At 39.8% G+C, this 16,450-nt stretch overlaps 1 protein-coding gene across 1 annotated transcript in view; it reads right to left on the minus strand.

The window, feature by feature from the left end:
• The window catches only part of ADCY2 (adenylate cyclase 2), a 358,147-nt gene that overhangs the window by 218,816 nt on the left and 122,881 nt on the right, over positions 1–16,450 (minus strand). The window contains exon 3 of the mRNA XM_036280720.1: positions 12,648–12,809. Within this exon, the coding sequence (XP_036136613.1) occupies positions 12,648–12,809 (162 nt within the window). The remainder of the gene's footprint in view (positions 1–12,647; positions 12,810–16,450) is intronic.

A 16,450-nucleotide genomic window follows, 5' to 3' on the forward strand; every position in this document is an offset into this window, starting at 1 on the left:
GCAGTTGTTACTGATCCACATTCTGGATTTCAGTGTCATCTGCAGTCGTCCTAGAAGGCGCTAAGGTGCTCGAGGGTTTTTATTGTTGTCATAGTGATTTTGGGACCCCTTAGACAAGTTGTGGAATGCAGTAGTTACTCAGCATATGTTTTCTGGGTAGATAAATGAATTTGCAATTGACATCAATTTAATAAGTTATCTAAATTTACAAAAAAAATAGATTTATTAAAATTATAACCTGGTTTGTAAAACTAATACAATTTAATTCAAGTTATTATTTTAAAAATGAGTTTTGAGAACTACTTTTTATACTCACTTCCCATAGTACATAATGGTTTTCTACAGTTCTGGACATTGAACTGTTGATCCAATTGAGACAGTGTTACATGGGTTCCCTTAAGGTTTATATGATTCATCCAGTAACTATTATAAAAAGGCACCATGGGATGTTTTGCTGGACATAGAGTGACTCAGGGAAAACTTCTTTCTTAACATTTAAAGTTGATTATGTGTGTTACTGAAAAATAACAAAAAATAAGCTAGACAGATAAAACACCAAGAAAGCCATAAGATTATGACTGGCTGCCATTTACTGAACACTTAACATGAGCCAAACACTCAGGTGGGAATCATATGTGCCCAATCCAGAATCTAATTCTGCCATGGGTCCTCTTTGATAGATAAGTAAACAGTTGGTCAGAGAACCTAACTCCTTTGCTAAAATTCTAACAACCAATTCATGCACAACTGAGATTTGAGCTCAAGACTTTCTGACTCCAAAATTAAAGCTCTTTCATTTCACATTATTTTATCTTTGAAAAGGGGAAACATGCCTTTTAGTTCCGAGGAATTCAGCAAAATAAAATGTGTTAGCTAAAAAAACTCAACTTCTATTTTTGCTTATAAGCACACAAGTAGGTTTTCTTAGTTCTACAGCTTGAGGTTCACAAGATTAGGTAAGTGCACAGAAACATTTTATGCAGGAAGTAAGCATCCTTATGTCTGCTGTGGACCACAAGCAAAGACAAAGCCCTTTCTACAGGAACATACAGGTGGGGCAGAAGTCAGAAAGGAGAACCAGGGCCGCTGAGGGGAGAGGAGCTTGATGACTGAGCTCCCACAGATAGTAACTCCAGATCCTTGAATTCCTCTCTATATATCCTGTTTCCTGGTTCTTCAATCATCTTAATGTTTTTCCTCTGATTCCTCTATAATGCTATACATCTGAAGAGCTCAAAAAGAGAATCCATGTGACGATCTGGTTTATCCTGAAAACAAGTGAATAACAAATATTTAAGGACATTGGGATTGTTGTCACTCTTCTGAATTCTCTTTAAAGGACACCACAACCTCACCTACTTTACAGTCAGCCGTCATGCTTGGAGATGGTGCAACAAGAAGGAATGGCCCATTATTTCCCTCATTTGGTGATATCAAAAGCATCTGGATGTTTACAATGTCCTTCTGTTTTGCCATGCATTTGTGCACCCATTCACTCAATCCCTCATGAGTTTATTCATGCACACATCCATTTAACATGATGTACCTTGGTGCTAGGACAAATACAAATATTAAAATGCTCTGGACCCTGTTGCAGACCCAAGGCCCAGGGACTGTGTGGAAGGAGGACATGCAGAGAAATAAGCATGCTGACATATGATGTCATAATTCCCATAGAAGTTAATAGTAGTAACAAAGGGCAGGTGCTCTGGGAGCATGAGGATTGAGGAGGGGGTTCTCACCACCTCAACACTCTTCTTCAGATCAGTGAATCCCCACTGGGCACTGAGGGCCAAGGATACTGAACCCCTCACCACCTTAGCTCTACTTCTGGACTACTCAAGTCTGTCTCCTGGAGGAACAAATCAAAAGAGCAAGGGAGAGTGGAATGCTCCAGAATCTAACAGAACAATGCTGAGACTCAGACCTGCTAAACTTTGGGGAAAAAACAGACAAACTCACTGTTTTGTCTGAACTGCCAAAGCCCTAACCCCCAATGTCACTATGTGACTGTATTTGGAGTAAGACAGTGATTAAGGTTAAAGGAGATCACAAGGGTGGAGCCCTGATCAGATAGTACTATAGTCATTATAAGAGACACCGCCCTGACTGGTGTGGCTCAGTGGTTGAACGTCCATCTTTGCACCAAGAGGTCACTGGTTCGAATCCTAGTCAGGGCACATGCACAGATTGTGGGCCAAATCCCCAGAGGGGGCATGCAGGAGGCGGCCAGTTGATTTTCTCTCTCATCTTTTCTTTCCTTCTCTCCTTTCCTCTCTCTCTAAAATCAATTAAGAAAAAAAAGAAGAAGAGACATCACTGTGTGCTCATGTGTGCACGCTCTCTGTCTCTCCACACACCCTCCCTCACCATACGAGGACACAGTGAGAAGGCAGCAAGAGGGCTCTCACCTGAACATGGCCATGATCCAGCCTAATCTCAGATTTCCAGTCTCCAAAACTGTGAGAAAATAAATTTTTGTTGCTTAAGACACCCTGTCTGTGGAACTTTGTTATTGCAACCTGAGCTTCTAATACACCAACCCATGTAATAAAACTGTATTTTGTCTCTTTCTCTGTTCTTTTCTTCCCCTTACCATTCTTGGTCAGTATCTTAACCTAGACTTTGAGGCTCAGAAATGGCATAGAAGGTAAAATTTTAGGAAATCAGTGAAATGATTAAAGTCTAAATATTTCCAGCTTGACACACAAAAAGTAACATTTCTTCTTCTTTTATTAGAAATTATCCAGAAAACTAAAGGGCTTGGAATATCCAAATGTAACTGATATTTTCAGTAGAACCAGAAAGCTCCATAGAACCTCCACTCTCCAAAGTGGGTGTGGGCGACCACATGTAAGTAGGACCCAGTGGCAGGCAGCCAAAAAAAGACACTGTTCAGAACAGAGGAGGCCACAGGTATCAGAAAGGAAGCGGAGAGGTACCTCTCTCCAAGCTGAGGGCACACAAAGAGTCATGAAAGCCAAGTCCCTAGTTTTCAACTGAGGGAATGTTGGTGGAAGCCTCCTGGGTCCAGGATGTGGGGGAGGGTGGGCTCCAACAGGAAGGGCTTCAGCAGGCATTCTGCAGGAAGCAGCCCCACTCTGAGGACTGGGGGTTCTCTTAGCATCTGCACTGGCTACAGGGAAACATCATGACTATTTGAGTGTCATTTAGTACAGAGATCACCCCCTGCCTGCCCCCCACGCTCAATGAGTTCTAATGCTAATAAGATAGTTGACTATTATTAGTACCAGTACATAGTTCATGTTGAAAGGGCACTCTGGAAAATAAAAATTAAGCCTAAAGCATTAATACGACATTAAATCCTAATAAAGTTGCTGGACTTCAAAAACGAAGGAATCCATTGGGCACCTAGCAGAAAGATCAGCTCTGTTGTAAGGAAGAGAAAAATTAGGGCTGACCTTATATTACTAAACAGTGACTTAAATGAATTCCAATAAGTAGAAAGAACATAGATAATTGTCTAATCTTAATGCAGAAAACTAAACTAATAATGAAAACAAAAAATAAAAAACTTATTACCTAAAATAAAGCAACAACAAAGTTTCTTTTGTGTCAAAAAATAAATAAATAAATTCAAACCAAAACAGTAAAATATCTAGAAAAGAGTGATAATGAGAACATGTATAAGGCACATAGATAAGCTAGGTGTAGAAGAAAATGTATAGCCATTAGGCCCTATATAAACAAACAAGAAAGAAAAAAATTACTAGATTAAGCATCTAACACAAGAAAATGAAAATAAATGTAGTAAAAACAAAACAAACCCATGAAAAACAATGTAAGATAAAAGAAAATAACAAATAAAAAATGAAACAAAAAAATCAATAACAAATAATAAATATATCCAAAACTCATTATTTGGAGAAAGTAAAATTAATAAAACATTAACTAGACGAATCAGGAATTAATAACAAAGGACAATTTCAAGAATAAAAATGTAAGCAGGGACAGAAGTAATAGGAGCCATGAAAAGAAATGACTCAATACTAGGAAAAACAATCAAAACCTTGGATGAAAGAGACCATGTTTATATGAAAATACCTGTAGCAAAAACAAACTCAAGAAGAACAGAAAGTAAATCTAAACAGAAAAAAATTCACAGGAAGAAAAAAGGGGAATGGCATCTAATGGAACCCGATCTCTGCAAATCTGAGGTGAGAAGGGCTCAGCCCTGAGGGCAGCACTGGGAACCATCCTGCCCTGTCTACCACCACCACCTGACTGTTAAGTTTCTTTTTTTTCTGTTGTTGCTGTTTTGTGTTGTTTTTTGGAGTTATTCAGCAAAGCCACTGGAAAGACATGAACTGGGTCACAAGGGTTTCCAATACCAGGTGTTCCATTAACCTACAGGAGCTCAGGTTTTCGGGCATTAGTAAAACTTCCAAACTCCACTCATTAGTGGAATGTGGGCTCAGTGCCTGACCAGGATGAAGCCCCACTGCCTCGAGTGTGGGTAAGAGCACTGCAGGATGGCCAACACACCAGACCCGGGCCCTGATATGTAAACATCTAACTCATGCCCTACTCAACTCCATAGGACATTTGGAATTCAATTTTTAATATATTCCCCAAAGTTTTTTTTTTTTATGTTCCACTTCTCTTAGCTTCTGTAAACGTCATGTACATTTAGTAAAATCCATTACTGCTGCTGATGCCTACTGTTCACTGAGGGCTCAGAATCAGTCCAGCTTGATAACAGGCTCTTCCTACATGTGAGTCCACTGAATCAACACCACGGCCAGCAACTATAGAGGTAGGTTGGCATTACCCTTGCCATTTTACAGATGAGGACACTGACTAACCTAAAGAATTAGTCCAAGTTCTTGCAATGTTGCCATATGGTCCTCCAGGAAGCACATTCTGAAACACAGTTCACTCTTTATTCTGGAGTGCTCTTTGGCTCAATGCCTATTGGGAGGGAAGGAAGCCAGACTGGTCAGAAGGAGAAGATGAAGTATGATGCAGACCTGACAACTTCAGACAAAATCACAGAAGCTCTAGAACGGAAATGATCTATCAGAGCAGTCCTGCATTGGGCAAAAATGGATAGAACATTTAATCATTCTGTAATAACGTATCGTATTTGACATTAATCTATTGCTTTGAATGAAAAGAGGGTGCAGAGTTCAGATGACATAATCAAGAAGAAGATAGAGGCAGCTGATAGGGGAGGGATTATCACTACTGTTCATTTTCTAAGAAATCCTTCTTTTTGATGTTCCTTTGATCAAATTTCTATGAATAAACTTGTGGTTTGATCAGGCTTCTCTTTAGCTCTGATCCTTCTATTCTCTCCCCCGAACAGTCTCACAAATGTTGGAATATAAATCTAGGTCTCATTCCACCATTACAGTAAAATTGTTAATTATCAACATGAACGTTTTCTGTCCCAAACATTCTCATAGTTTCATCCTAAAAACAGCCAGAGTTTTTGTTTTTGTTTTTTCTTTATTGATGTTAGAGAGAGAAAGAGGAAGGGAGAGGAAGAGAGAGATAGAAACATCAATGAGAGAACACTGATTGGCCACCTCTCCATGTCCCCCACTGGGGATCTGGCCCACAACCTGGGAATGTGCCCTGACCGGGAATCGAACTGGCAACTTTTGGTGCATGGGTTGATGCTCAACCACTGAGCTGCACCGGCTGAGCTGCTAGAGCATTTTTAAGTGATTTCATGTCATGCAGGAAAACATGAATGTTTGTTGTTGTTCACTTGCCCAACCAACTTTCCCTGGTGGGATGATGGTGCAGAGTTCCTACCATTTAGGGGAGAAGGGTGTTCATCTGTTGGGGTTGGGGAAGGATAAGGAAGAAGAAAGGAGAGTAGGGCTGTGAGGAGGGTAGTCCCAGAGATTTACTTTGGGACTTTGACTCATTAGGCACTTCCTTGTTTTTACTTCTCTCTGCTTGTCTCCACTCCTTTCAAACTTTAGACAGATAACTGATAACTTGTAAAACAGAAGATGGATCATAATCAAAGCTGAATGCTACAAAATGAATAGTAGTATAATCTACTTTTCCCCCTTGTGTAAAATATTATTAATATCCTGCGCTTCTCCAAAGACAAAACAGTAGAAACAAAGGTCCAAATTCCTAGTAATTAGTCGTTTCCACAGACAGAAACTGGGCAGCTGGTAACCTGCTGTTTTCCCTTTGAGCTTCTCAGATTAGATGCTAAATGCAATTTAATTCCAGACTCCAATATACAGTTCCTGAATTATACTGCAAAAGAATCAGTTATGTAACAAATCTTGTATCACTACTGATTATACACTTGCCATAGGTGACAAGCTATATTTTCTGTTTTAGATCCTATCTAAAATTTTTCCAATTATATCACAACTTAAAGATATTAAAGTTTCCACCATGTAAAGGAATCCTATAAAATTTCTGTAAAATGTGAGTAATCGTGTTAGAAAATCAATAAGCACTCCTTAGTTTATCTTCTTCAATAAACATGGATTCTCATTTAACTGGCTTGCTGCAATAAATCTATATTCAAATTCTTCCCTCTCTCATGGGAAAATAAAAGATATATGAAATGGAAATTCAGAATGTGCTATATATAAATACCAAGAAAATAAAAATGTAAGAAGAGTAAGTCAGTTTCAAATACAAAATGCAACTGTGAAGTATAAACAGGAATATATGAAAATTCCTTGAGGATAGTTCAGTATCCTGCTGACAGCGATGCTGATCTACAGAAGTTCAGCAGATGGAGAATAGACTAAATGTACATTTAAAATGAAATTAATGTCACACACGCACAGGCTGCAGGTTGGACCAAGCTACTGATCAATGAACCCACCGCCTCTGTCTGGGAGACAAGACTCCTGGCCAGGCTCCTAACTGTGTCCAAGGGCTGCATAACTGCCACCCCCAAGGGCTCCACAGGAGGCAGTCACCAGGGCATTGGGTGTGAGGCTTCACTGTTTCCCTTTGCCTTGATATAATCATAAGCAGAAATGACTCCTTGGTGCTCTCGTGGAACTTTTAGTCAAATGTGCTACTGATACAAGCAACCTTACTTTTTAGTTAATGACAAATAGGTAAGAGCTTTTCATTCTTATGCTCAATTTATGATCAGTAAATAAAGCAGTCTTACACAAACAATATAAAAATGTTTTTTCTTTAAGTTTCCTGATACTTAAGTATTTTCTACCCTTTGTCATTGAGGATTCCGGATTCACTTAATAAAACCAGATTCCAGAAGTCTTTTCTTTGAAACCCAGTTAGGAAAAAAGTAAAGACAGAAAACAATTAGAAGAAAAGTTGCTAAGACCTGTACAAAGTGAATCACATAACGTAACTAAAAAGAATCTCGTTCTCTTCTGTAAATAAAGACCATTTCAAACGTGTTTCTTCACTTCCTCTCTCCCTGTCTTCTTGCCCTTTGCCTTCCCTCCCAGAGAACACACTGCTCAGCCACCAGCACAGCAAGGAAGCGTGTGTGTGCACAGGGCATGGGGAGACAGAACACGCCCAAAGGGACAAAGTGGGTTGGGTACCAGAAGCGCCTACAGGAGGCGAGTCAAGCACAGGTGCAGAGCCTGGGCTGGGGGAGTGGGGTATAGCTGGAGTGAACGGTAAACTGGGCCAAGTAACAAGGCACCAGTGAGGATGGAGCAGGTGGAAAATGAGGTATAAGACTGATTATACACAGGGATTCATCAAATAAGTCAATATACTAAGGATCAAAGGAGCTAAATTTTTTTCACTACTGGTCAAGGGAACCATTACAAAAAAGGGAGAAAATGGTCATGAAACTTATAGTGACTTGAAAATGGAAATATCAGTGTGAATTTGAAATCTTGTGTGTGTGTGTGTGTATAAACTATTATATATACATAACCCATTGACAGCTAAGGATCAATCATTCAAACAGAAAATCGGTAGGGAAATATCATCCTTAAATGACACATTATACCAAATGGACATTATATACATATACATGTGCAGATGTATGTGGGCCGGGCCTTGGACTCCTGGAAACCAGATGACAAGACACAAAGCCCAGATCTTGCCCCCAAACGCCGTTCTTCACTAAAAAGAACCAGAGCTCCTTGGAGAGAGGCTGATTTTAGGGCCAGGACAGGAAGGCACAAGACGAACCCGAAACGTCACGAATGCCAGAAAGCAAGGATAGGGCACAACCAAAGGACACTGAGCCCAGCTTGAAGGAGTGCCCAGAAGACAGATCTGAGACCATATGGACCACAGAATGAATAGTCATGGCCATGGCTTATTACCTGTTGAATAAAATAGAAAAACACAAGACAGTGTGGATATAAATAAGTAAAGAAAATGGCACACTTGCCTAATTTTAAAGTACCTCTCCACAAATATGTATGTGTGTGTGTGTGTGCGCGTGCGTATATACATACACACACACACACACACACACACACACACACATATATATATAGTTTTCAGTATTACAGATGTCCCCCATTTTCCCCCTTTTAGCTCGCCTCCACCCCAACCCCCACCCCACCCCAGGCCTTCCCCATACTATTGTCTGTGTCCATGGATTGTGCATATATGCCTATATGATCTTTAGTTAATCTCTTCCAGTCTCCTCCACCCCCTCCCCACTGAGACCTGTTATTCTGTTCTGTGTGTCCATGCCTCTGGCCCTATTTTGTTCATCAGTTTATTTTGTTCATTAGATTTCACATATAAGTGAGATCGTGTGATATTTGTCTTTCCCTAACTGGCTTTTTTCTTTTAGCACAATAGGCTCTAAAAATATGTATTAATTACAAAGAAGAAAAGAATAATGTCAAAGTAGAAGTGCCTGGTGGACAGCACCGTAATCCTTATGACCACCATAAAAGTAATGGGACAAAGTGGAATTATACACCCTAATAGAATGTGATGCGGACATAATGTCATGTCTGTCATCTCTGCCAACCATGCATGACCTCCACCTCTTCAGAAGGAAACATCAGATATCCCAAATTGAAGTAAATTTTACAAAATAACTGGTCTGAAATCTTCAAAAGTGGTAAGATCATGAAAGCCAAAAGAAAAACTAAGGAATTGTTCTGAGAGAGACCAAAGAAACCTGAGATCACAGTGCAGTGTATGATTCTGATCTGTGTCTTTTGCTACAAAGGACATTAATGACAAAGCTGAAGGAACCCAAGTGGCAGTAATAGACAATGTGAATTTCTGGACTTTGATGGTCATGTTATGGTTATGCAGGAGAATGGCACTGTAGGAAATACACACTAAAGCATTGGGGTGATGGGACATCAGATTGGCAGCTTACCTTGAAATAATTTAGGAAAAAAACAAAAAACACTCTCCATACTGGATTGGCAACTTATTGGTAGATCTATGATTGTTTCAAAGTAAAAATAAGAAATGTATTAGAAATTATACCGAATAACAGTAGATAAAATGGCTATAGGACATCTTCATACATAATCACTCTAAATGCAAATTGATTGAATGCACCAATATAAAGGCACAGAGTAGCCAATTGTATCAAAATATAAAACTCAACTGTATGCTGCCTTCAGGAGACACACTGTAGCTGCAAGGGCAAATATAGATTCAAAGAGAAAAAGTGGAAAATGATGCTCCAAGCAAAAGGCATCCAGAGAAAAATGAGTGTAGCCATACTCACATCTAACAAAACTGACTTCGAGATAAAAAAGGTAACAAGAGACAAAGACAAACATTTTATAATGATAAAGGAGACACTACATCAAGAACACATAATACTTCTCAATATATATGCTCCCAATCAGGAAGCACCAAAATATATAAAGCAACTACTAACAGAACTAAAAGAAAAATGACAAAAACACAGTTATAACACTATTGACAGGTAGAGATTTATCATTCAAAGAGAAAATCAATAAGAAAAATGCTGGCCTTAAATGAAACAGTAGTCCAAATAGACATAATTGACATTTACAGAACCTTTTGTCCCAGAACATCATGTTATACATTCTCTAGTGCACATGGAACATTCTCAAGGATGGACCATATGTTGGGACACAAAACTAAAAATTAAAATGTATATTTAAATATGTTAGGGAATATCTTTCCTACTTTTCAGTTATTAACTAAGTTTCCCCAGTTTGGTGATATAGCATAGTCTGAGAATGACTTCTACTTCAGGACAAATGTTGGTAAGATGAATTTCCTGAGAACAGTGAACTCATTACTCAACATGGAAGGGGACTAAGGTTAGCTTGCCTATTAAGTCAGTATTTTGGTTAACAGATAATTACTGCATGTTATCAATGGGTTGCCAGTGTTGGAAAGATAAAATGAAACAAAAATCTTTAATATGAATCATGCTAAATAAAATACACTCTTTCATTGATGGTTTAGAAGGCAAGGTAATATTGACCATCACTGATGGGCAACCTCTTCTATCAGACCAATATTCTCTGAACAATTACACCACAGCAAATCTGTAGCATTCTGAACACCCATTTTCATTACAATAATTCAATAAAGTGTTTTGTTGCATCACAAACCAGTGTTATTGTTTAGTTATAGTTCCTGCTCTCTTCTTCATTACTTTTATGTTTACTTGGGAAACTTCCATCTTAAGTCTGCTGGCAAACTCTTCCTTTTCCCAGTGAAAGTATTTCTAACAGGATGAAAAACTGACCTTATATTCTTCTGTTCCTTTCAATGTTATTTTTATATAAAATACTATGGAATATAGAATTTTTATTCCTTTTGTTATTCCAGAATTGTATTATCTCTGGCTGTCCACTGATAAGTATTTTTCTTTGTTGGTTTTGGAAATTGTATAAATAAAAATTTAAGACTACAATCTTTTCCTCAATATTTTTTTTGACCAATGAAAGAAAATAAAAATGCTTAAAAATTCAATATAGTTCTTTATGACCTAGAATATGCCAGGTTCTTTGTAAAGCACTTTGTTTTTCCTTTTTTTAAAAAAAAATCTTGTTTGATCATACATCAACAATCACCCTAAATGTAAATGAACAGATATTACAATCCTCATCTCCCAGGTATATTTTCTATAACACCTCCAGCAGGAAAAGAAGAGACAGGTACAAAATGTTCAAGGAATGCATTCCATGGTAACCCGAAGCAGGAAGGTTCTGGGGGCCGCATGATATGTTTGAGTGCCTGCAGCAGTATGAGGAGGACTTTTCTGCTGTGATTTTCATAATGTCAACCAGCAAAACACACCCGCCGCCTGGCCCTGCGTGGGACCACCTCAGACTCAGCTTAATGGCCCCACTAAAGGGTGGGTGGAAGAGTGGAATTTATGTGAAAAGAAAAATGTCCCATAAATATTCTCAGGGGAGGCTCTGAAATGCAGAAAAAGGAAACAAAAGCTGGGGCAGAGCTTGTGAAAAAAGGAACATTTCTCCCACCTCTTCCCAGGCACGGCTGGATTGCTTCTTCTTTAGAAACACCCACCTTCCTTCTTTCATTTCATTGGTTACTGACTGGCCTCCATCTGTGTCAGGCATGTGGGTTACAGGGATGTGTCTGCTCTGCTCGGCCAACGGGAATGCATGGGTAAAAACATGGCTTTCCCCTGCTTCCTGGGAGTGAACACTTCTTAGTAATGTCTGACCAAGTCAACACGAAACTGGTGCCCACTGGGCAAAACCAGGGGCCTTTGCCTACACAGGGCCCAGTGTCCAGAAGGATGTTTTACAAACACAGGCCTGTCAGACTGCTCTTTATGAACGTTGTATTACAGCACTGCGAGAGAAATATTGAGGAAAACTATCGATCCTTAGAAAGCTTTGCAACTAAAAGAGATTACTGCAGACCCAAGGGTCAGCCTCCAGGTCTATCTCGTGCTTCCAAATAAAAACTCCATCAGCACATGACAGACTAGTTTTTCAGACCCCACAGGGCCCAGGTGACCCATGTCTAAAGTCCCCTTTACGACAGCAGTGTTGCTTGTCACTGCTTCTCAGCCCCGGTGCACTTGCCCCACGGCTGCATCTCTTACATTTGATTCCCACAGAGCAAAATAAAACACACTTTTATTAGTAGGTAAAAAGGAGAATGTTAGAAATAACTCTAAACCCCTGACCCTTGTGCTTATAGATGCACATATAGAAAATCAAATCACTTTTCAAAAGCTTTTAACTAATGTAATGGGTAGTTTCTTTGAAATACCATTATTAGTAGAGCTAAATTTGCTGTCATAACATTTTAACGAACTTTTTTTCATGCCCATGGACCTGCCAGAAGATTAAAAATGGAGAAATCTTTTGTTCTTTGTGAAGACAGGATTTTGGATATCAAGGCAGAGAGAGGTAGGAAAGAATTATAAATTTAATTGTAGAAGGTGGTTCACTCTAAAAATAAGAGTGCTAAATTATAATGTATAATGAGAATAGCTTTTAACCATCAAAATCACACCACCATTCAGCAATCAGCAAAATGGAATTGCCGTTTCCAATTTTCACTGTTGCTAATTGCTAAGTGACTGTTGGTTCCACTGATGGGGGTGGGTGCTGGGGCTGGATACCCATTAGCAACACTCAGAGTCAAGGTCAAAGAGCAAAACTTGAGCACCTGACTGGTATGAACAGTCACACTCTGAGCAGGCGCGTGGCACCTCAGGCACCCCCAGCAGGATGGGGAAGGTTACCTACCTGCCAGACCAGGTGCTCCTTGGCCCCAGGTGTTGCAGATAGGCAGACACTCAGCACTATGGTGTGGGAGGAGGAGGTGAGCACACTGGCGATGATGGCATCTCGCATGTTGAAGGGCAGCATGGTGTAGACCACGAAGATGATGAAGAGAAAGAATGACACCTGCAGGTGGAAAGAACAGCAAGAGTCACAGAGAATCCCCATTCCCAAGTGCTTCCACTCCCTTTCCCATTACAGGCTGCATAAACATCACAAACTGTACTTGTTTAAGAAATACTGTTATGACAAAACCAAACAGTATGTTCCAAAAAACCCACTGGCTTACAACAAAGGACTAATTATTATGATGGTGAAAAATTGTTCCTTTTAAAAAATCAGGGATTTCCAGCTTTGGTATCCTAACCATGGCAAACATTAAATTAATCAGAGTACTTCATGGGTATGGATGCAAAGCTGGTCCTAAACTCTCAGGGCTTGGTATCTGGGCTTCGGAATGCACACCTGGATCCTTTAAGTCATCTATGTATGGTTTCAGGAGACACAGGAATGGGGATAACTTCTGGGGGAGCTAGTGAAAGTAGATAGAGGCAAAGAGCATAAACATGTAGGAAATAAAATAAAATAGCTCAAAGGTGGTTCAGCTGTTATGAAAAAAGTTTGGCAGTTTCTCAAAAAGTTAATTACATAGAATTACCATGTGACCCAGCAATTCTGTTCTTCAGCATATACCTTAAAGAACTAAAAGCAGGTACGCAAATACATGTACACACATATTCATAACAGCACTAATCACAATAGCTAAAGGTGGAAGCACTACAAGTGTCCAACAACAGATGAATGGTTACACTGCATGTGGTAGAGCCACACAGCGGAATACTGGACATACTGATACATGCTACAATGTGGACGAATCTCAAAAACATCATGCTATGTGATCAAAGCCAGGACAAGAGACCCCATATTGTATGATTTCATTTCTAAGAAATATCCAGAATAAGTAAATTTATAGAGAGAGAGGGCAGATTGGTGGTTTCCAGTGGCTGGAGAAGGGACAATGGGAAGCAAGTGTTTAATAGGCACAGGGATTCTTTCTGGGACGACAAAAAGCATTTTGAAATTAGATAGAGGTGACGGTTGTACAGCGCTGTGAATGTACTAAATGCCACTAAATCCTTCCCTTTAAAATGGCTAATTTATGTTATGTGAATGTCATCTCAAAAAAAATCAATGTGAAACAGTTTAAAGAAAGGTTTGTAATGGAACAGAAAATAGATTAGTAGGCAATAAAACAGGCCATTTTCATTTCAAAAGAAGCAGAAACAGAAGAACATCAAAATAGATAAAAAGGTCATAAATAAAGTAGGAAAAGGACCACCGAGTTCAGAGAAATCTGGAAAATACCATTTAGTGAGACTCGCCACACTGCTCTTCACTCCAAAACCGAAGGAAAGCTAAGGGAGGAGCACAGCCCACATTCACAGCGTGGCCCCTGTTCCACGAAAGGATCCCAAATCCTAGCACAGCAGGAAGGACCATGGATGCCACACCAGCTGTTCTGGGAGCCGGGATATGCGTTCATGAGAAGGACAGGCCAAAGGTTCTGCACCTGATGAATGCAAAGAGAGGGAATTCTGGGCAGACATTAGGCCCATCTCCCCTCCTGCATCATCATGGGACTCTGGACCACATATTATAATGAAAAAGTACCTACTGATTCTGTGGAGCAGGGTTCCTCAGCCTCAGCACTACTGACATTTGGGGCTAGAATAATTCTTGGTGGTGGGCACCTTTCTGTGCATCCCAAGGTGTGTAGCAGTATCCCTGGCTTCTAGCTACTAGATGCCAGGTAGCACTCCCTCCCCTTTAAAGTTGTGATAATTAACAATGTCTACAGACATTGTCAAATGCCTTCCAGGGGGTAACGTCACCTCTGGTTGAGAACCACTAGGCTATAGAAAAACAACTGTTGTGTAGTCATGGCTTATTGAGAAAATTACATTTTCTTTGGAATCCCTAATATCCAGCAAATATACAGAAAATATTTTCAATTAAGTTATTGTTATTTTTACACATAGTATTTATGCAAAATTCTTATATCCTACAAGAAATATTAAATGAATACTTTCAGGTATCAGAATTCACAATCAATTACAAAAGAACACCTCTGTTTTATAACTACAAATTTTTCTTCTGATGTAAAAAATCTTTAACACTTCTTTAAATTTATCAGAACTTGGAACCACTTAATTTTGGACAGCTTTAACCCTCTAACATTATTTCAATTGGCATACAATTCTGCAAACCTTGTGAGCTTAGAAATAGAAGCACATGGAAGGCTTATCTACAGTAACCAAATGGAGCACAGGCGTTCGGTTTTCCGAATACTGTTGCTCCTGTTAAGTGTTCCTTTTTAGATGACAAAATGAATTTTTAAAGGTCAATTAAACAAGTCACATTAAATTAAGTTTTGAATTTCAGCAACAGTGTTTTGGGCGTTGGAGGTGCCTGAGTAGCATTCCACAGTCTGGACGAGGAGGAAGAAAGTCAAGCGCAGTCTTAAGTCCCACAGGGAATGTTCTCCACTTTTCATTAATCCCAGAGGGTTCTATCTATTTTTTTCTCTTCAGACTGCTTCCCAAAGCAACTTCAAATAGGGCTATATGTAAAACCAAAATGGATTTGGCACATCTAAAGAGTGTGTGGGTAAAAAGCTCCAAAGTGTTGAATGCAGTCGCTTGGGTTTCCATGTTACCATGGGGATATTTCCGGGACTGAGATTCCCCGAGGATGAATCTCTGTCCAGAGGACAAAGAGAGGGGAGCCACTGATCTGATTGCTGAGACTCAGCAGAGAAACTCGAATTAGCACAATTAACTGAAGAGGGAGCATTCAATCCAAAAGAAAGTTTCAAGTGTTTCTCTTCATTCCAGTCCGTTGGCATTTGCATTTTGCAGGACATATTTATCTACCCACAGATCTACTTGAACCTTAAGTTCCACAAGTTTCAAACAAAGAGCCTCTCCTTTAGGTTTTTAAACCTGTTCGTCTTTCAGGGTAACTTGATTCTGCCCATGATGTCTCCATCCACAAATAATCCAGGTGCAAACTTTTGTGACTCTCCTGTGACAATTTTCCTTCACATCCGCACTCAAAAATAATGTCTTCTTATGTTAGGACTCCAGCATGTTCACCTGTCCACCCTACTTCCACCAGGCTGGTTCATTACCTTTCCATTTGTTGAAAATATATGCTTCCAACATGAGTTGCTTTACCTGGTTACTCCCACCACTCTTCCGGACCTCCCCCAAAAAAGTATGCTTCCATACTTTCTCCCACTTCTTCTTCTCCCCATCCTTCAACAAGGACACCAAGGTGTGCTTTCTTTCTTGTTTTCATTTTGGCTCATTCCACTCCATTCTCCATGCTTCTGCTGATCATTAGGACTCTTAAGCAAATATTCTAGCTTCCCCCTTTCTGGGCACATGGTACAATTGCACTTTAGCTTTTTTGTTTGTTTGTTTCAGTTAAGTCAGGCTGGGTGACTTGCTTAGACAAATGAAGCATAAGCAAAAGTGGCATGTGTCCTTTTTGAGTGGAAATTTTCAAAGCTAATGTACAATTGCCAAGTCCTCTTCCCTCTCTGGCCGTCATGGAAACATGACATTGGAATTTCTCTGAGCCATGGTGTCAAGTGAGGAGCAGAGTTCCTTGGCTGACCCACACAGACCTGTGGTCACAAGTGAGCCACATCCTTTGTGGTGGTAAGCTCGTGGGTCCCAAAGCACAGCTCAGACGGTCCTGAG

The sequence above is a fragment of the Molossus molossus genome, unplaced genomic scaffold (assembly GCF_014108415.1).
Source record: "Molossus molossus isolate mMolMol1 unplaced genomic scaffold, mMolMol1.p scaffold_m16_p_3, whole genome shotgun sequence".
In the NCBI taxonomy this organism is placed as follows: Eukaryota; Metazoa; Chordata; class Mammalia; order Chiroptera; family Molossidae; genus Molossus; species Molossus molossus.